This window comes from Capricornis sumatraensis, chromosome 15 (genome assembly GCF_032405125.1).
Source record: "Capricornis sumatraensis isolate serow.1 chromosome 15, serow.2, whole genome shotgun sequence".
Classification (NCBI taxonomy): domain Eukaryota; kingdom Metazoa; phylum Chordata; class Mammalia; order Artiodactyla; family Bovidae; genus Capricornis; species Capricornis sumatraensis.
In genome coordinates this window covers 43,038,716-43,062,192 of record NC_091083.1, presented here as the reverse complement: position 1 = coordinate 43,062,192, position 23,477 = coordinate 43,038,716, and the positions used below count along the sequence as shown (strand labels likewise).

At 44.5% G+C, this 23,477-nt stretch overlaps 1 protein-coding gene across 1 annotated transcript in view; it reads left to right on the top strand.

Annotated features, from left to right (window-relative positions):
• RALGAPA2 (Ral GTPase activating protein catalytic subunit alpha 2) overlaps positions 1–23,477 on the top strand; it is a 252,419-nt gene that overhangs the window by 169,269 nt on the left and 59,673 nt on the right. Inside the window, exons 33-36 of the mRNA XM_068986760.1 lie at positions 606–677; positions 5,514–5,637; positions 7,618–7,773; positions 13,861–14,019. Of these exons, the coding sequence (XP_068842861.1) occupies positions 606–677; positions 5,514–5,637; positions 7,618–7,773; positions 13,861–14,019 (511 nt within the window). The remainder of the gene's footprint in view (positions 1–605; positions 678–5,513; positions 5,638–7,617; positions 7,774–13,860; positions 14,020–23,477) is intronic.

Sequence of the window (23,477 nt, the reverse complement as noted above, 5' to 3'; positions counted from 1 at the left end):
TTAAATTCCAAACATCTGTTGTATATTTTAAGGGGTATCAAGCATTTACTCTGTGTGTGTGTGTTTTAATTACTACTCTGCCCATTGTTGCTTCTGCCTTCATGAAAGATGCCAGTGGATTACAGAGACGAATAAGCCACAGTTTCTCCCTAGCTCTGGTGAGGGAGGAAGACTTGTTATGACTCTGATAAAAGACAGTGGGACTCAGGACCTCAGGAAGGACAGCCAGTCCATCGGGAAGTGAGGGGCAGTGGAGGAGACTGCAGATGGGGGGGGTTTGAGCTGCAGACATGGGAAGAGTCTCATGGCAGAGGTAAGAGTGCTGATAGCCGGATAGGCACACACATCAGGCACACACTCAGTGACCACAGCCAGCCAGCATCCCCAGACAGTCACGGGAGGCAAGTGCAGTTGTGACGCCTTTGAACATCTTCAGAATGAAGTTCCTTCTCTAGGTTTCGGCTATAAATCTTTGGTGAATGGAGTGGTCGTGGAGGGGTGGATGGATAGATGGGTGACTGAATCAGTAGGTTTATACATTGATTGGGAAGGGCAAAATTGATCTGTGATTACATGACTTTTCTCTTAACCCTTCATCTATATAGGAAGAACTTCCATCTGTTGAAGAAAAATTCAAAATTGTTGAGAGAGCTAAAAAATCTGGACTCCCGACAGTGGTAAGTGAAAGTGTATCAAACCTCCTTGTTCCTGTCTGTCTTTGTGTGTACTGGCGGGGAGGGGTGCCAGATAAGGTGGCAGGAGTGACACCCCTGCAGGGACCTGGCAGTTTATACCTTTGGTAGTTTTATCCTGAGGAGTAAACTTACATGTTTACTACATGAAGAAATAGTCCTCTAATCTCTGCCCTTGGTTAAGAACCTTTCAGCCAGTGGACGCTGGTTCTCGTCATGTTTCTGCAGAGCCTCTGGTTCTGCTGAGGGGCAGGCACCAGTCCACATCAAGCTTCAGTGTGGTTTGGATCCCATGGGCTAGGTTAAAACCTGGGTGCTGTAATCAGGGGCTCCCTGACCCTGAGCCTCGTTCTCCAAAGCAGGTCAGATCTCAGTGGACCTCTCTTCTGAATGATTTTAGAAGCAATTCTGAAGATGAGCTCTGACCCGTGTTTGATCTGGGGAAACAAGGGCTTCCGAAAACATCTCAGCCTGGGGCCAGTGTCATGCTGGGTGCATAACAGGTGCTTGGAAGTCTTCAATAAACTGCTTCTTTAATCTTGAGTGTTTTAAAACTCACTTAAAAATAAAAACAGCTTCTGTTCCTATTGTATTCCCTTCAGAAGCATCACTGGGCATCTTCTTAGAGAGAAAAACATGCATTTGTTGTTCCTCAGACTATCCTTCCCCACCCACGTCGTTTCCCAATTGTCGTTGTGCTGTGTTTTCTCCAGAGCAAGGGAATTCTGGGGTGGGGGCGGGGGTGGGGAGTGTTTCCTGAAGGGGCTCAGGGATTCACTGCCCCCTTCCTCCCACCATCCAGTAGGAAATGAGCAGTCACTTGGGTTCCAGACTCATCTTTTGCAGTGTAGGTTGAGTTATTCCATGCTCCTTCCTATTGAGTGACGACATTGGTGTCTTGTGATTGTGGCTAGTTTGTTGAGTGTTCAGTTCAGTTCAGTCGCTCAGTCGTGTCTGACTCTTTGCAACCCCATGAATTGCAGCACGCCAGGCCTCCCTGTTCATCATCAACTCCCGGAGTTCACTCAAACTCATATCCATAGAGTCGGTGATGCCATCCCGCCATCTCATCCTCTGTCGTCCCCTTCTCCTCCTGCCCCCAATCCCTCCCAGCATCAGGGTCTTTTCCAGTGAGTCTTTTGCTTTGGGTCCATCCCTTCATTCTTTCTGGAGTTATTTCTCCACTGATATCCAGTAGCATATTAGGCACCTACCGACCTGGGGAGTTCCTCTTTCAGTATCCTATCATTTTGCCTTTTCATACCGTTCATGGGGTTCTCAAGGCAAGAATACTGAAGTGGTTTGCCATGCCCTTCACCAGTGGACCACATTAAGTTAATATACTTTATTGCATGAGGTACAATGGAAATAGCTCCCTGGGGGACTGTTCTTGACATTTAAAAAGGTATCCACTTATTTTACAGTAAGGATGTTTTCTGGGTTCTTTAAAAGAACAGAAATAAGCTGGGGGGTTCTTTAGCTTTGAGATCCCGTGTATCAGTCAGTTAGCAAATAAGAACTTATCTTGTCCCTCAACTTCCTATCAGGATGTTTCTCTTAATTTCTGATATCAATTTATCTCCCTGCTGTCAAGTCAGGGTTTCTGCTTAACCCATTCCTAGGAAAAGTATGGCTTCCCAGATGGCGCTAGTGGTAAAGAACCCACCTGCCAATGCTAGAGACATGAGACATGGATTCGATCCCTGGGTCAGGAAGATGCCCTGGAGGAGGGCATGGCAGCCCACCCCAGTATTGTTGCCTGGAGAATCCCATGGTCAGAGGAGCCTGGTGGGCTACAGTCCTTGGCGTCTCAAAGAGTTGGACACAACTGAGCATACACGCAAGAAAAGTAGAGACCACCTCGCAACTAGGCTCTGTATGCTGTGAAGCTGGCAAAGATGTAAATAGTATAATGAACATAGGCACACATTAAAGAACGCTCCCCCTTTCAATATTAGTGCCTCTCCCCCGCAAAAGATAAAGTAAAAGTAACAGTCATGTTTTTTTGGCTTTTTAATGTGACAACACAAGGAAACCAAGCTGTTCTGGTCTAGTCCTCATAAGGAAAAAAAAAAAAAAACACGGATTCTAGTGAGGAAGAGGAAACAGTTGATTTTCTGTCCATGTGCTCTGGACTACCTGCTCCTCTGTGCACTGGTCCTGCCGCTCCTGGACATGAAGTGCTGTTGATGTTGCTAATTATCATTTCAAAAGCCTGGCTCTAATAAGGCCAGACACAGCGTCTGCATCCTCCCAGGCTCTCTGCGGTGCTAACATTTTGGAAGCTGTGAAATTTGATGAGTGTTTACAGCTAAAGGTCACCTGGGCTCACACCTCCATCCGTCACGCAGTCACCCGGCATCTCTCTGCTCCACAAGGAGCTGATAAGGACCCATGACCCGTAAGCAACTACAAAGGAAAAAGCTTGGACTTTAAGGAGAACAAACAAAAACATTTCAGATAAACCTGAGATTGTTTTTTGTACATCCAGTGTATAGAATAGAGAAAAATTAAATGCTGAGGACTTATCAGTATGTAGATGGAGCTGCAGAGAAATGGACTGACTCTCCTTTGGTCTCCATTTGTTGAAAGAGACTGTCTTTTAGTTCGTTTTATGACCTCCCTTACCATCCAAGCCCCTACATGATTACAGATCTTAGAATCAACTTGTCTGAGTCCAGACTGCTTGCTGGCCAACCCTGCCTGTAGTTCAGGAGGAAATGATGTCACAAGTTTGGGCCCCAGGTGCTTGAGGGCAAGCTTTCCAAGGTCTCTGCTGGAGCACTGCCCACTAGCATCCATCAGCACAGAATCCCCTCCCCACCCCCCACATCCATTCTCTGAAGAGCGGCACCCCCATGAACATGACAGAGCAAGGCTCCATCAGGGTCTTCAGGACACCCACCTCCCCCGCTGACAGCATGACAGTTCATTTCAAAAGCCTTAAAAGTAGGCAGTGATCATAGTTCCACATCTATGAATTTAAGAACTATCAAAGATGATGTGAAAACCCCTTTCAAATGGATATAACCCAGATGTCCAATAGCAAGGATTTGGGATATGGAATAGTAACATAATGGAATGGAATATTCCACAATCATTATTAATAACTTTGTTACACAAGCATATGGTATAAAAGTGTTCACACTCTGAGATGGTGTAAATGATGATTTTTATGTTAAGCATATTTTACACAATTTTTTTTAAAGTGTTCACAAATATTTTAAGTGAAAAAACAGTGGCAAAACACAAACTGATGGCGTCTCATTTTGTAGGCAAAAATGCTGAGATAGTAACCATTGTGATTTCAGCATATAAGCAAAGAACATGAGTGGGTTTTTAAAAATTCTTCTCTTTCCTTTCTATATTTTCTAAATTTTCCTCTAAGTATAGGCATTAAATGTAAACTGTGGGGGAAGCCGGAGGAGTAAGCTATCAAGACAAATCCCTGGGTCAGGAAGATCCCTTGGAGGAGGGCATGGCAACCCACTCTGGTATTCTGGCCTGGAGAATCCCATGGACAGAGGAGTTTGATGGGCTACAGTCCATCAGAGTCTCATGGGTCACAAAAAGTCGGACACAACTAAAGTGACTTAGCACATATCCAGAAGGAGATATTGAAGAATGTGTTAAAATACGGAGCCCAGATTCTATCACCGTTGAGTCTAATCAGGTTGTAATTTTGAGGTATTAAATGATTAGACAACAGAAACATTTCCATGTTGCTTAAATGCTTAGTAGTTTTTTCCAGAGTATATGGTAGAAATCAGGAGAAAAGTGGAACTGCTCTGGAAATGGTAATCCAAAATCTAAAACATAGAGACTGGAATCCACGTCTTGGGTGATGGAGCTGTGGTTCTTGGTTAAAGCTCTATTCCAGTGAGAGTGATGTCATCACCTGTCTAAACTGTGCACACATCACTTGTTGTAGATCTAGTGACCTTGACACTGTACTCCAGTGTATAATTTATATTAATAGAAATGGCTATCGACATATTCCAATATATCATTGTTTCTCAGGTCAATTCAACAGAGATTTAGCTGAGCAAATTCTGCATGCCAAAGACCATATCAGACACACAAAAGTTGACCCAGGACTCCTTTCTTCAGAGAGTTGCATTTACCTGATTCAACAACAGAGTGTCCCAAATCCATCATGCAGAATGTGGACAAACAGTTTATACTTCCCAAGAAATTTCCCTGGACAGCTGTCCAACCTCCCAGGCACCCTCAGATCAGTCAGAGCCCAGGGTGGGTACAGTCCTTCACAAAGATGGTACCTAAATGTGTCCTGCTTCGAAGAAGTAGTTTTCATTTCTCAAGTAGTCTTGGCCTGCGTTACAGTCCCAGTTAAGGAGCTCCCTGGTTTCCTTATCTAAAGGTGTGGGAAGTGAAATGTGCACGGTCACATGGATCTGTCCACCAGTGATATCTCTCTGAAAGGCTTGGTATTTTCTTTTTTTTACCAAAGCTAGAGAGAGTTTGTCAAACCATGTGCCCTTACATGCTGTTCACACATCACACATCTAAGAGGTGGTCTCAGGAGCCAGACTGCCCTGCCTCAGCTCCTGGCCTCCCGTTTGCGGTGTCACGTGCTGTGCCTCCTTTCAGCTGTCTCTACGAGGAGGTGGTGACGAGACCTGTCTTCTTAGGGCACCTGCGAGGATAGATGAGAGCGTGTGCTGAGCCTTCTTGGAACAGTGCCTGATCCCTTGTAAGTTCTTGGTAAACGTCAGCTGTATAGCAGATGTGTATGTGGCAGCAATAAAACCAAACTTTATGCATAAGAATTCTAATTCCTTCCAACCTAAAAATTCACAGCCGTGAAACGCACAAAATCGCAGTGTTTTACATTGCCGAAGGTCAAGAAGACAAGTGTTCGATCCTTTCCAATGAAAGGGGAAGCCAAGCGTATGAAGACTTTGTTGCTGGACTTGGATGGGAGGTAATTAATTTCATCTAAGAGATGTTTGCCCATCAGCCCTATCTAAGGATGTATGTAAGCTAGATGTTGATGGTATGTGATTTTACATTCATATATAGTGTGGGTAAAGTTCTGGAGTTGAAGGGTGTATAGAATTTGACCTCTTGTGGTAGTCTTTTTTCATACTTTATACATAAACTTTTGTTCCCCCTTAACTTACCTCTTAATATTGTTTCATTTGTTTTTTATGTGAATTGAATAGTCAGATTGGCTCTCCCAACTGTAGACAGTGTGTAGTAAGAGAAGACAGACATGGGCAGGGAAGCAATGACTTTGGTCCCTGTATGGAAATTGGAGAAGAAATCAGTGACTTATGGGTGAAAAATGAAGAGTTGGATGAAGTCAAAAGTTGACTTGACAGTGGCTGTGATGGTTTTGCTACCAACTTGTTTCCTTCAGGTAGACCCCAGGATGGTTGATATTTTAAAATTTTGTTTCTTCTTGGCTAAATGATATTCTGATGGAAAGATATCCATACATTTATACACACACACTCATACACATATACATCTCCAGAACATATTCTAAAAGAATCCAGAATATAAAATAGAAATTAACATATCTGAAATAATTTTCTTACTTTTCATTACTTTTGTTTTGGTTTCTTGGTCATCTGTGCTGTGGGGAGCTCTCTGGGTGCCTAAGTGAGACTTACCTCTGAGAGCTGAGCATTTAGCAGAGGGACTGATAAGGAGAGGAAGACAGGATAAGAGCACATCGAGGTCACGACCATGTACTTTCTCGTCAAGAAGATTTTAGTCTGAAATAGTTATTACGCTTTCAGTAAATTGTTCTTCTTACTAATAAAATGATTTCATATTTGTCATGGAATATATGTCGTATTTAACTCACATTTCTAAACTAAGCATTTCTTAACTAGCATTTTAAGACTAGAAGATTAATTCAGTGCATATATTGATTGTCTTTGGCGCAGAAGAAATTCTTCTGTTTATTTTTTTTTTCAGTTGTGTTACAGGTGCTTTACTGAAGGAATAGTTTATGAAAAGTAAAAACAAAATATTGAAAGATAATCTAAGTACTGGCTAAGAAGAGAACATTCATCCCTTAGCCTGAAAAAGAATTATGAGTCAGAGACTTTGGGCAGCTGTATAAATTGAACAACCCTTTTGAAAGGCAGCTTAGGAGTGGCTATTAAATTTGGGAACATTTGTACCCTTTGACCTGAAAGACTGCTCTGAATGCTCCTTCTGGTTTGACCACACCAGGACTGTTGGAGAAAGCAGAAATGCCACAAATCCATCAACAAGGGAGTTCTGTGCATGTATCTACATACAGACACATTTATGCGTCAGGGGGAATAAAGTTGAAGAAATATGCATCAAACCTTTGCTAGTGGTTTTTTTAAAGTAGGTAGGATTTTGGAGCCCTTTCATTGTTAATTTTTTTATCTTTAAAAAAAAATTTTATTGGCGTATACTTGATTCATAATGTTGTATTAGCTTCAGGTGTACAGCACAGTGAATTAGTGGCTTCTCAGGTGCTGCTAGTTGTAAAGAACCTGCCTGACAGTGCAGACGACTTAAGAGACACGGGTTTGATCCCTGGGTTGGGAAGATCTCCTGGAGAAGGACATGGCAACCCACTCCAGTATTGTTGCCTGGAGAATCCCATGGACAGAGGAGCCTGGAGGGCTACAGTCCATGGGGTCGCAGAGTTGGACATGACTGAAGTGACAGCACGTACACACACATACACATATCCACTCTTTTTAGATTCTTTTCCCATATAGGTCATTACAGACTATTGAGTTCACGTTTATTTAATATTTAATTTAATCTAACTTTGTATTACAATTGTTCATAAGCAGAAAGTTATAAAAATGAAAATACCTGGATTAAAAAAAAATTAACACATTCCCGCTTAGTGAATAAGAGCAGCTCCTGTTTTGTCCTCACTCTTTTCCCTTGTGACCTGCATCAGGTGGACCTGTCAACCCACTGTGGGTTCATGGGCGGGCTTCAGCGCAATGGCAGCACGGGCCAGACCGCCCCCTACTACGCTACCTCGACCGTGGAAGTCATCTTCCACGTCTCAACTCGGATGCCGTCAGACTCAGACGACTCGCTCACCAAAAAGGTAAGGAGCCTCCTTGGGGACCACGCTTGGCTGTCCTGGGACAGAGCAAAGTCCATGATGTGCCACACACATGGGGACTGGCTTCCTCTGGACACAGCCCTAGGGTCACTCTCCTCAAGCTACCATTGTCATTAATCTGAAATATCCTGCTTGGCACAAACTAGATAAAGATAACAGGATAATCGGTCAGTCGTATAAGTCTTAAATCCTGGGATGAAGATGAAGGAAGCGTCTTCGATGTTGTTAACTTTGGATCTTCTCTCCCGTGACTATTAACTGAGAGAAAGTTATGCTGTTGACCTCTCGGGCTGGCCAAGGTCATCTGACGTAAGGACCCTCTACGGCTGGTGTTGGAGAAGGCTGGCGCCCCCCGGGGCTGCCAAAGGGGGTCACTTGGCCGACCATCTGCAAAACGGCTAGCGCAGGTGGGCTGCTGCCCACAGCCCCAACTCCTGTTCTCCATCAGCACGGGGCCTGCGGGCAGTTTTCTCTCGAGTTCAGAGGAGACCTCCATCCTCCACCTGGGAGTCAGCATTCCAGGGCCTCCCATGCATTCTAACCTTCAGGCTGAACACCTCAGCTGACCAGCAGGAAGTGAGGGGACCCCTAAGAGAAGAGGATGTTTTACTCTGGGGAGGAAGCCTAGAAATCTAACCTATGTCTGTGCTGGGCCTCAGATTCTGGTGCCAGGGACTGAGCCCGGAACCCCCTCTTGACAGCCCTCTCTTCCAACAAGGATCCTAGGAACTGAGGCAGCCCCTGGAGGGTGGAAAGCAGACCATTCTGAAGCTAAGACTGGCAGTTCGATGTTGTATCAGGTGGCAGGGGGGTGTCTATAAGCCAGGGTTCCAAGTGTGTTATCATTTCCTTCATCAGCCAGTTCCCTCAGTTTTCCCATCTATTAAATGGGATTAAAAACATTTCATGTCCCAGGGTTGCTGGGCAGTGGGTGGGCAATGCCTGCAAAATTGCTGAGCACCAAGCTGGTACCCGGCAGCCCTCATCCTTGCCCACTGGTTGGATTGACTCTTCTTTCTGGCCCGTTAGGTGGGTGATTGATACTGGCCTGCGGGCTTCCCTGTACCTGCCTCATCTCTTCTCTCTGTGGTTTTGCTCTTTCATCACTGCAGCCATGGCCATCCAGACCACATACACAGTAGGTGGCTGTGCTCATGGGGCCTCAGTGGTAAGGTTAGGGCATGATCAGACTCCTCTCACAGGGGACCTCAGTGGTCAGATCAGGGTATGATCAGACTCCTCCCACAGTGACCAGGGGTCTCGATGTGCAGAGCATGACTGACTCTCCTTCAGTGGCCACATACTGGCTCCTCAGGGCCTAGGGAGCTGCCTCCACATCTTAGGTTTTGGTGGTGGTGGTGTTCTTAGTGGAGGGGACCCTGCCCACAGAGATGTGATCTCAGATTACCCAGACCCTAGGCAAGATTCTCAGGCATGCTCAGTAGCTAAGTCTGGTCCGACTCTACAACCCCATGGACCATAGCCCACCAGGCTCCTCTGTCCATGGGATTCTCCAGGCAGGAATACTGGAATGGGTTGCCATGCCCTCCTCCAGGGGATCTTCCTGACCCAGGGATCGAACCCACATCCCCTGCTTGGCAGGCAGATTCTTTACCACTGAGTTACCTGGGAAGCCTCAGGCAAGACCCACACATCATTTTTTTTATTACCATGTAAATCGCTGCTACTCTGCAAGTCCGTCACCATAGTCTATGATTTTCTTATTTATGACTGAAAATTGTTTTGTTACAAGATCGCTTTATATTTTAAACTTTTAAAAGAATTATTTCCTAAGTAGGATTGTCTTTTTTTTTTTGAGAAAAGACAGCGTTTTCTTGATAAAAACACCCTGTTATAAATCCTGTTCTGAGGCTTGGCTGGGCTGTAAGGTTCCCTACTGTAATCAGGCAAATACAGCTGATCCCTTTGGCTGCTCCAAGATTTAGCATTGTTAGTGACAAACTCTCTCTATCAGGACGTCTCACAGCTCAACCAGAAATCAGTCACGAGAACAGCGGCCCCACAGTTCCTCGTCTCATTCCGACTGGATTGTCCCTAACAGCTTAAAAATGAGCTGCAGAATTCTAAAGTGATTCATGCTCTCCTCTGCCCCCGTCACGGGGCCACTTTTTCAACCCTGCAATCTGGTGGCAACCCCATACTGAACTCTTGATCCTTCACCGCAGAAATTCGTTAGCTCCAGCCCGATTAGATTTTTCACAGCTAATCTAACTGCTGTAGGGGTTTGCAGAGTGGGGACAGAGCTGTGCTATTGGATTTGTCCAATTCATTTGACTCCAGGACTATAATTGCACTTATGTCTTACAAGGCTTTTATAGCCCGAGGCTGGCCAGCGCATAAAAAACAAATTGGCAGTGATACAGGACGAGTGGAGGGGATGAAAGGCCCACATTATCAGTCTCCAGGCAGCACTGCTCTGGCAGGAAGTTTCCTGGTTAATTTACAAATAAAACTTAGATTTTAGGATGGGCACACTGTCGGCTGAACAATGGGGATGTCAGGGCTGCCTGTTACTTAGTAAAAGTAGCAGCCGGGCCCACTGAGGAGCAGGAATTCTTCAATCAAACAGACGACTCCTTCTGGAGCCAGCTGGCGATGTAATGCAATTAGTCGGGAAAGGAGGTCAGCCCATTAGGTGTGTACCAGGGCCAGTGTCAGCAGTGGGCGCCGCCTGGCAGCAGAGGGCAGAGGAGCCCCCGGCAGAGGGTCTGCACAGCCCTGTCAGGGTGAGAAGTGGCAAGACAAGCACTGATTTCTGAAGGCTCAGGACCCAAGCATTTGTCGAGCCTCTTGTGCAGTTGAAGCAGTAGCTGGCGTGAAGGATGGCTCGTGCAGACGACACACCACTCCCATCAACTTGACTCGTGGGCTCAAGTTTCTCCCTGGAGGGCCCATCATTGGGATTCTCCAAAACTCACATAGTGACGTCTCTGTAATGAAAGCCCCTTTAGACAGAGTGGCGCTTTGAAGCTTCTGGGGGTACTCCTGGGTGTTCTGATATGGTTGACAGTCTGGCTGGGTGACTCTTACTTGCACTTGCTTCCCATGTTCTGGTCATGGCTGGAAGAGGGTGCATCCTTGCTCTCCATGCCCGATGTATCTGCAACCAGTTCCACAGCCTCAGCTCTAAATTCTGCACGTTGGCGAATTAACCTATGGCTGTGCGGAGGTCTGAGGCAAATGACAGTGAAGGCAGCTTTCAGACGGTGAACCTTGTGTCCTGACCACTTGAGGTGTCACCACACCAGAAGTGTGGACCTGGTCCTGTGATCTCATCCTTCTTGGTCCATCCTGAGGATACAGTTGTAAACAGAATTGGGAAAAAATCCTTTTTTTTTTTTTTTAAAATGTAGACCATTTTTAAAGTCTTTATTTGTCACAATATTGCATCTGTTTTTGGGTTTTTTGTTTTTTTTTTGGCCGTGGGGTATTTAGGATCTTAGTTTCCCAATCAGGGAACAAACCTGCACCTCCTGCACTGGAAAGGGGGAGGCTTCACCACTGGACTGTCAGGGAAGTTCCAGGAGACTTCCATGGGTTATGTGATCAAGTTACCTAATTTAGAAAAGGGAGGTTAACTGCAAAAATTTCAGTCCTCACTGTATCACCTCAGAGCTGATGCCTTGCGACTCACGAGTCTGGACAGGGAGCTGTCGCAGGTTCTAGGGGTGCTGACCTTTGGTGGGACGACCATGCAGGAAGGCTGTTCAGTGGATGTGTTGGTCCCGTTCAGAAGCGTGTGCCAACCCTGCAGTGAAGGGCACAAAACTACCCAGAAAGTTGTCTCTCTCTATGGAGTGAGCAGGGCAGATGTGTGCCTCCGGGCAGCCCCTGCCCTCAGTTACCTTCTCCTGTTCTAAATTCCTCCCAAAGTTTCCATCTGAAATCACTCTGATTTCCCTCAAAAACATACCTTTATTATGCCACTGGTGAGCCACTGCTACGTTTTGACTCCAAAAGGGTAAATTTTAGGAGTGTGTCATGAACTCCTTGCGTGTTTAATTGAAAGGAAAAAAGAAAGGAAAATGGCTATCTAGAAGTAGAGAGATGCCTAGAGTTACTATGAAAACCCAGGGTCTTTTTTTAAAACTGTTTACATAAGGGAGCAGCCTCAACTTTTGCCTGCTACCCTTCTAGTCTTTATATGCAAGAGAGAAGGAGAAGGAAAAACTTACGTGCTGGGTTATTTTACATTTAGCAAGTTGTGGATGTCATTGAATTTTTCCACACCCATCACACCTCGTGTTCAACACTCACAGTAAAGTGTGTGTCCCAGAGACCAGATTCAGATGCAGCTGAATCAAGTACCTCACGTGGGGGCCACCCAAGCTGGAACCTCACCTCACTGTAGGTGCAAAGGTACAGTGGTCCCCAGAGGTATGACAGAGGGAGGAAGAAGCAGGCATTACAGGAAACCAGTCTCCCTTATGACCTCGTGAAGAGAAGGGAGGCCTACTGGGGTGACCTCGGGTTTTCCCCTTGTGGTCAGAGAGTCTATAAAGAAATTGCATTTATAGTAACATGTTTTAAAAACATGGTATTTGAGGACATCCTTTTTTATACTGTAAGACAAAATGCTTGATTTTACACGACATCTCTATTTTATTAAGAGCCTCTGACTTTGGTTCTTCTCAGGGCTCACCTGTTAAATAAGTTCACAAGCAAGGCAGGCTGTGTCACGGGCATAGGCAGGTGTGCGGGGGCTAGGATTCACATTCTCAGTAGGCATCCTAGGATCTCAGCAGCCAGTCCCTATGGGTTTAGGACTTCAATTTCAGCCAGCATTTTAGCTTTTATGATCGAGTTTTCTTGACTCAAACAGCCAGGGCTGCCCCCCAGGAGCTCACTTGCACTCTTCCAGCCCCAGACGCACAGTCACTGTGCAGGAACTCCGGGGAGGGTGTTCTTGCATTGGACCACGCTGTGCCCTGATGGATGCTCAGAGGGTCCCTTCCGTGGAGGCACCAGAAGCCCTCCTCAGAAAGGCCAGGAGTCTCTGACTCATCAGCTTTGGACTGCATGGCCTCTCGTGTAAAAATGGGAGGGCTAGGGGAGTTGCGCTGTCACAGAGCTATTGCCCTGGGGCGCAGCCTAGATGGCCATGGGCAGTGGGGGTGCGTGGATTGGAAGCCCCCGCCCAGCTTCCACGCTGCTTCTGCACCTGTGGTGGGGGGGGAGTGGCGCTCGCCTTCCTGAGCCCCCTCGCCCCCTTGTTGGACTACATAAAGGTGATCTCAGAGTGTTAGTGGAAAGATAGAATAAAATGTATGTGTGAACAGACTTTTCTCTGCAGTAAGGCACTCTTTCAAAGCTAGGTACTGGTGCTTCATATTAGTTTCTTATTAAATTTAAGTAACCCTAGATATTGGAGAAGGAAATGGCAACCCACTCCAGTGTTCTTGCCCAGAGAATCCCAGGGACGCGGGAGCCTGGTGGGCTGCTGTCTATGGGGTTGCAGAGAGTCGGACACGACTGAAGCAACTTAGCAGCAGCAGCAGCACCCCTAGTTTCTTAGACAAAGGTAATATTATATATACATTTTCTTAAAGGTTTGTCCTAAATTGGTTTTTATACATTTGGTAACAATTGTGTTATAATGGCTTCTGTTCTCTTATATGCATCATTTTTTCTTAATCATCATTGAATTAAGAGCCTTATGAAGCTCTATTGTAATATGGAATAAAAGACTCATACTGTCCATTGTGTAGAACCACACTCAGCCACATAAAGCATCAGGCTTTGCTGCAGGAATAAAATAAAAATTTTAACAAATCCTGGAAAAGGTCCTGTCCCCATCCAGCCACATGTACCTGCAATGCTTACGTGCCTTTCTTGGTTCCAGTGTGTTTCATGGAAGGCGAGCTGTGTGTTTTGTTTTTTGTGCACTTGTGCTTTTTAAAAAATCTTCATAGAAGGCATCAGTGGTGTAGCCTTTTTCGGTGGTGAATTATTTTTGCCTCTGAGTATAATAATTCAATTTGTAAGCCACGACCCTTCATAAAGTGCTGTGATCACTCTGATTAATAAGGAGCCAATTTGCCGTTGCAGCTCCGTCACTTGGGGAATGACGAAGTCCACATCGTCTGGTCCGAGCACTCCAGGGACTACCGCAGCGGGATCATCCCCACCGCCTTCGGAGACGTTTCAATCATCATCTACCCCATGAAGAATCACATGTTCTTTATCGCGATAACCAAGAAACCCGAGGTATGTTTCCACCGCATTCTTCTTGTGGCTTGTACAGTGGTTTACCATATGATTCCCTGTTACTGAAAAACAGTGTTAATCGATATGTTAAAGGGGCCACTTGACACATAAATGAATTACGTGTGCTGTATAGGAATTAAATATGAATTGGGGTTTTTCAAACACTCTTTCATCAGGAGCACAGAATTCTGTATTTTATTGCTGAGATTCTTTGAAAATTACATTGTAAAAACATGTATGGTTTTTTAAATGCTTTTCATGTTTAAGACTTTGTAATATAAAGAAATGATTGAAAGTCTGGGGCATCTTGATTAATAATAATAAGATCTGAATGAGCCCCATGTCACATCCAGCATTTTATGGGTGACTGTGGGTAGAGGTTCCAGCCTTGCCTCTGCCGCTGCTAACAGGGGTCAGTCCTGAAGGATCTTGGAAAAGTCCCAAAGAGCCGGGCCCCCCTGAGGCTCAGTCTATGTCGGGGCTCTAAAGATGAATGCGTCTTCCCACCCGATCGGTTCAGCTGGGTATCCATCATGGGAACGGCCAAAACCATTCGGGGTCCTGAGCACAGGACCTATATTGGCTTCTGATTCCGCCCTTGTGATGCCTTTAGTGGTGATTTAACAGCGCTTTGTACGGTGACTTGATTTTGTTTTGGAATTATTAATCCAAGGTGGGCTTTTTAGTCTTTTCAGTAAACCTTCAGTGTATTGTCTCTCTTTCTCAAGAGAATGACACGTGCCTCGGCTTAATACTAAATACAACCTTCATTTCCGTTCCATATTGTCCTCCTGCAGGAGCTAAAAGTTACTCTTCTAAATATACTCTTTTTCAGCTTTAAAAATAAGAGGCAAAACTTTCCTGGGATTTATAACCTAAAAGTGTTCAAGCTGTGAAGATTAAATGAGCTAAGAAATGAAAGGTGTTTAAATCAGTGCCTGGTCCAGAGGAAAAAGCTATTTAAGGGTTGATAATGATGATAATAATAATAGATTTTATTATTATTGCTATTATTGTTTTTTGTTATAGTTGCTACCATGAAAATAGAATAAATAATGACTGTGGGACAACTCCTAAACTCAGAAAAGTCCCCACTCTGGCTGGTGAAGAGCCTGACATAAAGAGAACCCTCTTTTCTTTTCAAGGAGTGAAGATGCCAAAAGTTTTTCATATTAAATATTTGTGTGATCTTTGGTCCAAGTCTCTGTGTGTGTGAAGTGTTCAATTTTGTATAAGAAAATGGCTCTTACTGCTAATAACATTTGCATGTGTCCAAGGATATTAATTTAAAAAATTAAACTGAAAATTTTAATATTAGACAACTGATAAATTTAGTATCCTGTGGCTTTCCACACTGGCAAATGTGTTTCTTTAATATTTAGTATGGATTAACTGGCTCTATTAGTTCATTTTCAACTTGGCCCTCTAAAATGTCATTTAATGTCTTAAAAATGTCACCTTTATTTTTATAGCAAATTAAGACTATAAAAGGTATTTCAGTTCACTTTATCGTGTCAAAGTGATTTTTAAAAGGTATGATAGTGCATGAAAACAAATATTATCATACCTTTTAAAATTTCTTTTAAAAAATATGTAAGTTTTATAAATTTGGCCATAAATTCTGACAAGATGAATCGAGCAAATCGCTTTCTTAATATTTCAGTTCAAAAGGCCTAAAGGAAAGAAGAGAATAATGGCCAACTGGAAATTTACTGCTATCCCCACATTTAAAGGACAAACCATTACAATGTAATAAAATTAATCCAGACATTTCCAGGGCAAGTGTGGCTGACCTTTTGTTCGCCAACCACTGACCTCAGGGTGAATGCGAGAGGCTTGTGGAGGGAAAGTCTGTTTGTTTGGCTTCGGTCCCTGGTATTTAAATTGCATTCCCTAATCAAATGAAAAGGCTGTCCTCTCTATCAGGTTACAGAATCCATGGCAACATTTGGCCTTTTATATCCATAATGTTAGCCTTTTTGTTTGCATCTAAGTAGAGACACCTGGAGCAATGTTAACATTAACCGATTTAGCATTAATAGCTTCATTATATAAGAATTTCTGATCAGATAGCTGTTACTTTTGTTATATTGCTTCAGCTTGTATTGTTGTCATTTTTTATCTCCCTGCTTGGCAACCGGGCAATGATTTGCAAATTTTTTTTGTCTTGATTAATTAAGCAATATAATTATCAGTAACCACGATGCAGTCTTTGCTCAACAAAGCTTCTGAGAGAAAACAATGGTAAGTCTGTTAGTATGAATGCATTCCACGTGTCCCAGATGCATGAGGATATTACGGACAATGAGGGGAAAGGCCGCCTGGGAGCGGGGACAAAGGGTGTCAGGCAGGCCCGACACACTACACATACCGCCAGGGACGCTCTGCGGGCTCCCGGGGACACAGACGCCTCGTTAGATTACAGCTAGTCAGCAGAGATTAATTCTCAGCCATTTGGTGCAATAATTTACCCATTCCTCAGTCTTTTAACCAGCATGCCTTACCACGGAAGGGGAGGCTTTGTGCTTGAAAGGTTTATTTAACCTTGCCCACTTTTAGGGATTGCCACCAAAATCAATATTTTTGCTAAGAAACTGTCACGACGCAGCTGCTCAAAGTTAAGAACGATCCTTCTCTGAAGGACAAGGATGTGTACAACTTTCCACAAGGACCACATCAGAGCATCTGTGGAGGACTTGTATCTTTCATCTGAACTTGGTGTGACTGTGTTCTGAGTATGCTATACTGGCCTCCGGATAGCCATACTTCCCTAAGAATAATTTTAATCCTTTTTGTTTTTTTTAGGAGGGAAAAAGAAAAAGGAAAAAAAAAATCTCATCAGTACACAAAAGTCCTGCTCACTGGACAGAGTCATGCATATTCAAATTGTACTTTCATTCACTGGGCCTCATTAGTAGCCTGTGTAATAACGCGGGGCTGTTTGTAATACAAGCTCACAGACAGCGCTGCTTCCAAGGCCTTTGAAATTGAACATATTTCGCTTTTTCATCCATACACCTCCCTTAAATATACAAATTATGTGCCTGGCAGAAGCCGCCTTGCCTTCATAATACAGCCTCTACAAAACAGTAGGTTGCAGGAGCGTAGCTATGCTCACTGGAGGCAGGGATCTAAGAGGGTCTGCTCCCTTCTCGAGCTTTTCATCCAACTTTAAAACATATAAATTTACCAAAAAATCAGTGTGCTTAGCAACATATTGGGTTGGCCAAATAGTTTGCTCAGGTTTTCCCATACTGTGGACATCGCCTCTTTAGTCACAGAAAAGAAATATGCTATTACCGGACTTGTGGTGTTTTTTTTTTTTTTTCCTAAGTTGGTGGTCAGGGAAGACATACACCCGGGCAGAATGTAAGATTTACAGGGTTTGTTAAAACACACAATTCATCCTGCAGGACAGTGGTTCATAAAACCTCTGTGCAGCAAGGGGGTACCCGTGTTACTTTGTTTCTTCCGGTGACTGGAAACAACAGTGGAACTCAGAACAATATGGGTGTTCATTTGCTTGTATGAATTTGTTAAGGTACGTTTTAGCATTTTTGCTATGTTTCTCTTCAGGGACCTTAGTGATTGGCTGGTGACTGTCTGACCAAAGGATAGATGGGCCGAAGCAGCCTTGACCAGGAGCAGTTTAGAACAAGAGGAGGCTTTGAGGAAGGGTCCTTTATGTCACCCCAAACAGATTGTCCATTTTTGCAAACCACGTTGGTGTTCTCCAGGATCTCCTTACTTGGCCCTGGTAGATACGGGCCTGGGACAAAAACAGGATGATTCAATCGTTTCTGAGAAGCACAGGCAGGAGTGGGTAACAGGATGGGAGCTGGGACCCCAAAGTTACAGGCCTTGTGCTTCCGCAGCAAGGGCGTCCTGGGCAAGTCTCTCAGCATCTTTGGACCTTAGCTTCCTCAGCTCTAACACTGAGGTTGCGGAGCATCCATCTTCCATGGATTCTAAGCACCCCTTTAAGAGGAGAGGGCCTTGTTGGAGCCTCCTGTTTGTAGATGCCCATCCTTTCTCTAAGTTGCCCTGAGGCTGCTGTTGTAGCTTGTGGCTCTCCTGCAGGCTCAGCAGCTATTGTGTGTGTGTGTGTGTGTGTGTGTGTCCAGGAAAACAGCTAACCCAGGACCTTCACTGGGAGCAAGCTATATACTCGGGCTGCTGGTTAGGGCCCCTGCACCAGAAGCCACAGGAGCATTTGCACAAGTGAGATCCTGAGTAACTAGTGCTGGCACCCATTTTTGGAAGGAAATCTTTTCCTAGGGTGACTTTATTGTAAAGGGGATGTGTTTGACTATAACATGGTTGTGTAAATTTCTTCTTGTTTCAAATGTACAGTTTCAATATTTCAAATATTTCTTAAACATTTATCTCAACCCCAGCCAAATGTCCTTTTTGAGATTAAGTCATACATTTTCAAATACTTTGGGGACTATCTCAAGGAAGGTGAGTTGCTTAGTTTTGAATATGTAAAGAATTATTTGTTTTGAAAAGATAAAGATACTGAACAACTAGAATTCACTAAATATGTTATTAAATGGATAACTGCAATATGTTTTGGTTTGGTAATTTATTATTATTGTTGTTGGGAGGTTTTTAGGTGGAGGAATGACATTGGGAACTTTGTGAAAAGGCAGCTGTCATTTGCAGATGTTACATCAAAATCATTTCTTCTCTAGTTCATTGCCACTCCTAATTAGAGGAATTCCCTGGATAGAAGGGATCTATATTATTCCTTTTGTCCAGTTTTGAAAGACTGTCTGAGTCACCCAAAAACTGCTGCCAAAGAATAATAAGGAACATTTACTTATTTATAAGATAAGCTTCAGTACAGATGGAAAAAAAAATCTATGGCCTATTATTAACTCCTAGCTCCTGTTTCATCTTTCACAACAATTTAGCTATTAAGAATTCCCTCTCAATTGATCTTCCCCAAAAGTTGCATTGTTTTCCCTTTTTCCAGCTGGTCTTTGATATTTACATCTTCCCACCTTTGTCTTCCCCTCCTCCTTTGGCGAGAGTCAGCCTGTGTAAATGTGTGAGCAGCCACTGGAAGAGCCTGCTGTGTGTCAGAAAGTGGGCAGTTTTCATCCTCTGCCCCAGTTGACTTCCACAGGAAGGGCCTTCTTCTCTGACTGCTCAGCATGCACCCATGTGCCCGCTGAAGCTCCTGCGTGTGGTTGCATGTGCCCTCAGCTAAATCTGGGCAAGGCAGGCCAGGATGCTAGGAGCGTAGAGAACCTGTCCGTGAGCAGGACACAGGCCCACTGCCCCCAGGACTAGATGTGTACTTTCTGTGCTGTACTTGAAGTTCATTAGTTGATTGTTTGTTGTGGTTGGATTGTTATTGTTTAGTTAGCTTCATGATTTTTTTTTTTAAATTATAGATCCATCTCACTGATTACTGGATTCTTTTTCAGGTTAGGGCTGGGACCTTATGACAGATCCATAGAACACTTCTCCCCCGCACCTCATCACAACATCAGCTGGGCTTTTGTATAGTAATGGGAAGCATCCAAAAGAGCTGCACATCTGAGACCTTATCCGCAAAATCTCTAGGGAAACCCAGACACAATAGGGAAGTCAAAAACAGAGGCATCTGAGCAAGTTTTAGAGTCTGATGCCTTCATCTATGGCTTCAGCAAACCATAACCACATCAGTCATAAACACTGGCTAACTACTAGCCAGACAAACATCAAGTCTTATACTAATGGTCTATTTATTTCAGTTTCTTTTATCTGGCATATCATGTAATCAGTCTCAACAAAAAAAAATCACAAGGCCTCCTAAAAGGCAAAAAAAAAACACAAAAAACCCACAGTTTGAAGAGACAGACCAAGCATCAAAAGCAGATTCAGATAAGGCAAAGATTTTGAAATGATCAGATCAGGAATTTAAAAGAATGTGCTAAAGGCTCTAAAGATGGACAACATGCAAGAAGAGATGAGTAATGGAAACAGAGAGATGCAAACTCCAGGAAAGAATTAGAAGGAAATGGTAGAAATCAAAAGCACAGTTGCAGAAATGAAGACTGTCTTTAATGGCTTAATCAGTGAATGGAATGAGTGAAGAAAGGAACTGAGAGCTTGAAAATATGTTAGTAGAAATATCAAAACTGAAATGCCAAGGGGGGAAAGGATCACAAAAACTGAACAGTGTTCAAGATCTGCAGGATAATTAAAAAGGGTGCATGCATGCCTAGTCGCTCAGTCGTGTCCAATTCTTTGTGACTCCATGGACTGTAGCCCACCAGGCTCCTCTGTCCACGGAATTTTCTAGGCAAGAATACTGGAGTGAGTTGCCTTTTGCTGTTCCAGGGGATCTTCCCAATCTAGGGATCAATCCCGCATCTCTTGTGTCTCCTGCATTGGCAGGCAGACTCTTTACCACTGAGCCACCTGGAAAGCCCCAGTTACGAAGGGTAATAATATACACCTTGTGGGAATACCAGAAGAGAAAGAGAAAGGACAGAAGAAATATTGGAAATGGTAACTTAAATACATTTTTATATTACATGTATTTTAGTGGCTCAGTTAGTAAAGACTCTGTCTGCAATGCAGAAGACCTGGGTTTGATCCCTGGGTTGGAAAGATCCCCTGGAGAAGGGAATGGCAACCCACTCCAGTATTCTTGCTTAGAGAATTCCATGGGACAGAGAAGCCTGGTGGGCTACAGTCCTGGGGATCACAAAGAGTCGAACACGGCTGAGTGACTTTCCCTTCACTTACAATATGTGAAAATTTTCCAAATTGAAGACAGATACCAAACCACAGATCCAGGAAGCACAGATAGCACCAAGGAGGATAAGTACGAAGCATGACACCCAGATGTGTCACGTTCAGACTACATGTTGTAGACAGAATGTTTGTGTCCCTCACACCCCAGAATTCATGTTTTGAAATCTAACCACTAGTGTAATGATATTTAGGGGTAGGGGTAAAGGTGATTAGGTCATAAGAGAGGGGCCCTCGGGAGTGGTATTGGTGGCCTTTTGGAAGAGGACCCGAGAGCTTCCTTACCCCTTCTTGCATGTGAGGACACAGAGACAAGACAGCCATCCATCTATTAGCCATCCGATTCAGACTTTCCAGCCTCCAGAATTGTGAGGAATAGATTTCTATTGTTTATAGGCCACCCCGTCTATGGTTGGAGAAGGAATGGGCCACCCATTCCAGTGTTCTTGCCTGGAGAATCCCAGGGACGGGGGAGCCTGGTGGGCTGCCTGTCTATGGGGTCACACAGAGTCGGACACGACTGAAGCTACTTAGCAGCAGCAGCAGTCTACGGTACTTTGTTAAAGCAGCGCAGAGAGACAAAAATCGAAAATAACACGAAGATCTTAAAAGAAGCCAGAGGACAAAAATAAGTCTAGAGGCTCCAGCCTAGGAATTACATTGAACTTCTAGCCAGAAATCATGCAAGTTAGAAGCACGTGGAGTAAAATATTTCAAGTGTTAAAAAAAAACACCCACCAAGATAGAATTCCGTATTCTTCAAAAGTGAAAGAAGAAATACTTTCTCAGACAAATCAAAGTCAGGCAGTTTGTAACCAGTAGACCTGCCTTATAAGAAATGCTGCAATAAATTCATCAAAAAAGAAGCAAAATGATATGGATCAGAAACACAGATCTAGTTTAGAAAGAAAGAGCTTTAGAGAGGAACAAATGAAATCTTTTATTTTTATATTTATTGATTGATTGCACTGGGTCTTCGTTGCTGCAAACGGGCTTTCTCTAGTTGCAGTGAGTGAGGGCTGTTCTCTAGTTATGGTATTCAGGCCTCTCACTGCAGTGGTTTCTCTTGTTGTAGAGCACGGGCTCTAGAGCTCTTTCTCAGTAGTTGTGGCACACAGGTTTAGTAAGGGAAGCCCTTGCTCACATGCAGATGCCCCCGAGAGGGCCCGGCCTATCTGCACCAGCATCCCTGGAGCCTACAGTCCTATGAATAACCACAAAGGTCCCTGCTTTCCCTTTTGGCCTCTCATTTTGGCTCTTGGTTATTTCCAGTCTGGCACTTGATCCTCTCATTGTTTTCTTGATAGTTCTAGGTTTACTTGGGGGATGGGTATTCATGAAATGCCCTCAAATACGTCCGTTCTCCTTGGTTTGTAGGCAGGATTCAGGGTGAAGCCAGTGGTGTTTGTAGTGGTAAGTCTCCAGGGACGGTCCCGTCCATCAGTGCCGAGGCAGTTCTGACCTCAGGGTAACAAGTCAGCTTCTCGGGGGGAGTGTCATGGAAAACCAAATCTTGCTGGTCCCCGATCCCTGATGTTTCCCCACATGCCCTTTCCCCCATGTGTAGAAGCTTTCCTCTCCTGTCTTTTCTTCGTGACGTCTTGCTGCTGCTGCCGCTAAGTTGCTTCAGTCATGTCCAACTCTGTGCGACCCATAGACAGGCAGCCCACCAGGCTCCCCCATCCCTGGGATTCTCCAGGCAAGAACACTGGAGTGGGTTGCCATTTCCTTCTCCAATGCATGAAAGTGAAGAGTGAAAGTGAAGTCGCTCAGTTGTGTCCGACTCTTTGTGACCCCACGGACTGCAGCCTACCAGGCTCCTCTGTCCATGGGATTTTCCAGGCAAGAGTACTAGAGTGGGTTGCCATTGCCTTACCCATCCTGACGTCTTACTCTAACATTATTTTGTAACTTAACAAAGTTCCTTTCACAGAGACTGTGATCATGGTTGCCATTACTCTTCACAGGGCCCCCCTTTACCCCCATCTTTTTGTAATGCTTTATCCCTGCCCCCACCCCGAGTATGCAAACATGTATCCCACCCTGTCTGACTTGGGCATTTAAGTTCCTGATCACTTCATTTGCAAAGATCATCTCCAAGTTAGGTCAGCTCCGGCCAGACTGAGGCTTCCTCACTGTTGCTGAAACACACCGATTCTGCCCCTACCCAGGGCATCGTGTGTGCTGCTGCTCTGCCTGGAATGCTGTCCTATCAGCTGTCCTCATACAGTGGAAGTCAGCCCTCCCTCCCTCGGTCCAGCCCTCGGCTTCAGCCCCCTGGCCATGTGACCTCTAACTGAAGGACTCTCCCCTAAAGAGTCCTATTGCTCTTCCCTGCCTTCTGCTTCACCTTAGCACTTTACTACCTGTGTGTGCGTGCTGAGTTGCTTCAGTCATGTCTGACTCTTTGCCCCTGGAGGGCTCCTCTGTCCATGGGATTCTGTAGGCAAGAATATTGAAGTGGGTTGCCATACCTTCCAGGGGATCTTCCTGACCTGGGGATCGAACCCGTCTCTTACATCTCCTGCATTGGCAGGTGGGTTCTTTTCCACTAGTGCCACCTGGGAAGCCCACTTTAATGCTTAACATATTACATATTTGATGTCTTTATACTGTTTTTTTCTCCAAAAACTCCAATAAGTTCTAAGCTCAATGAAATCAGGAATTTTTTTCTTTATATTCACTGCTGTGTCCCAAATCAATAGGAC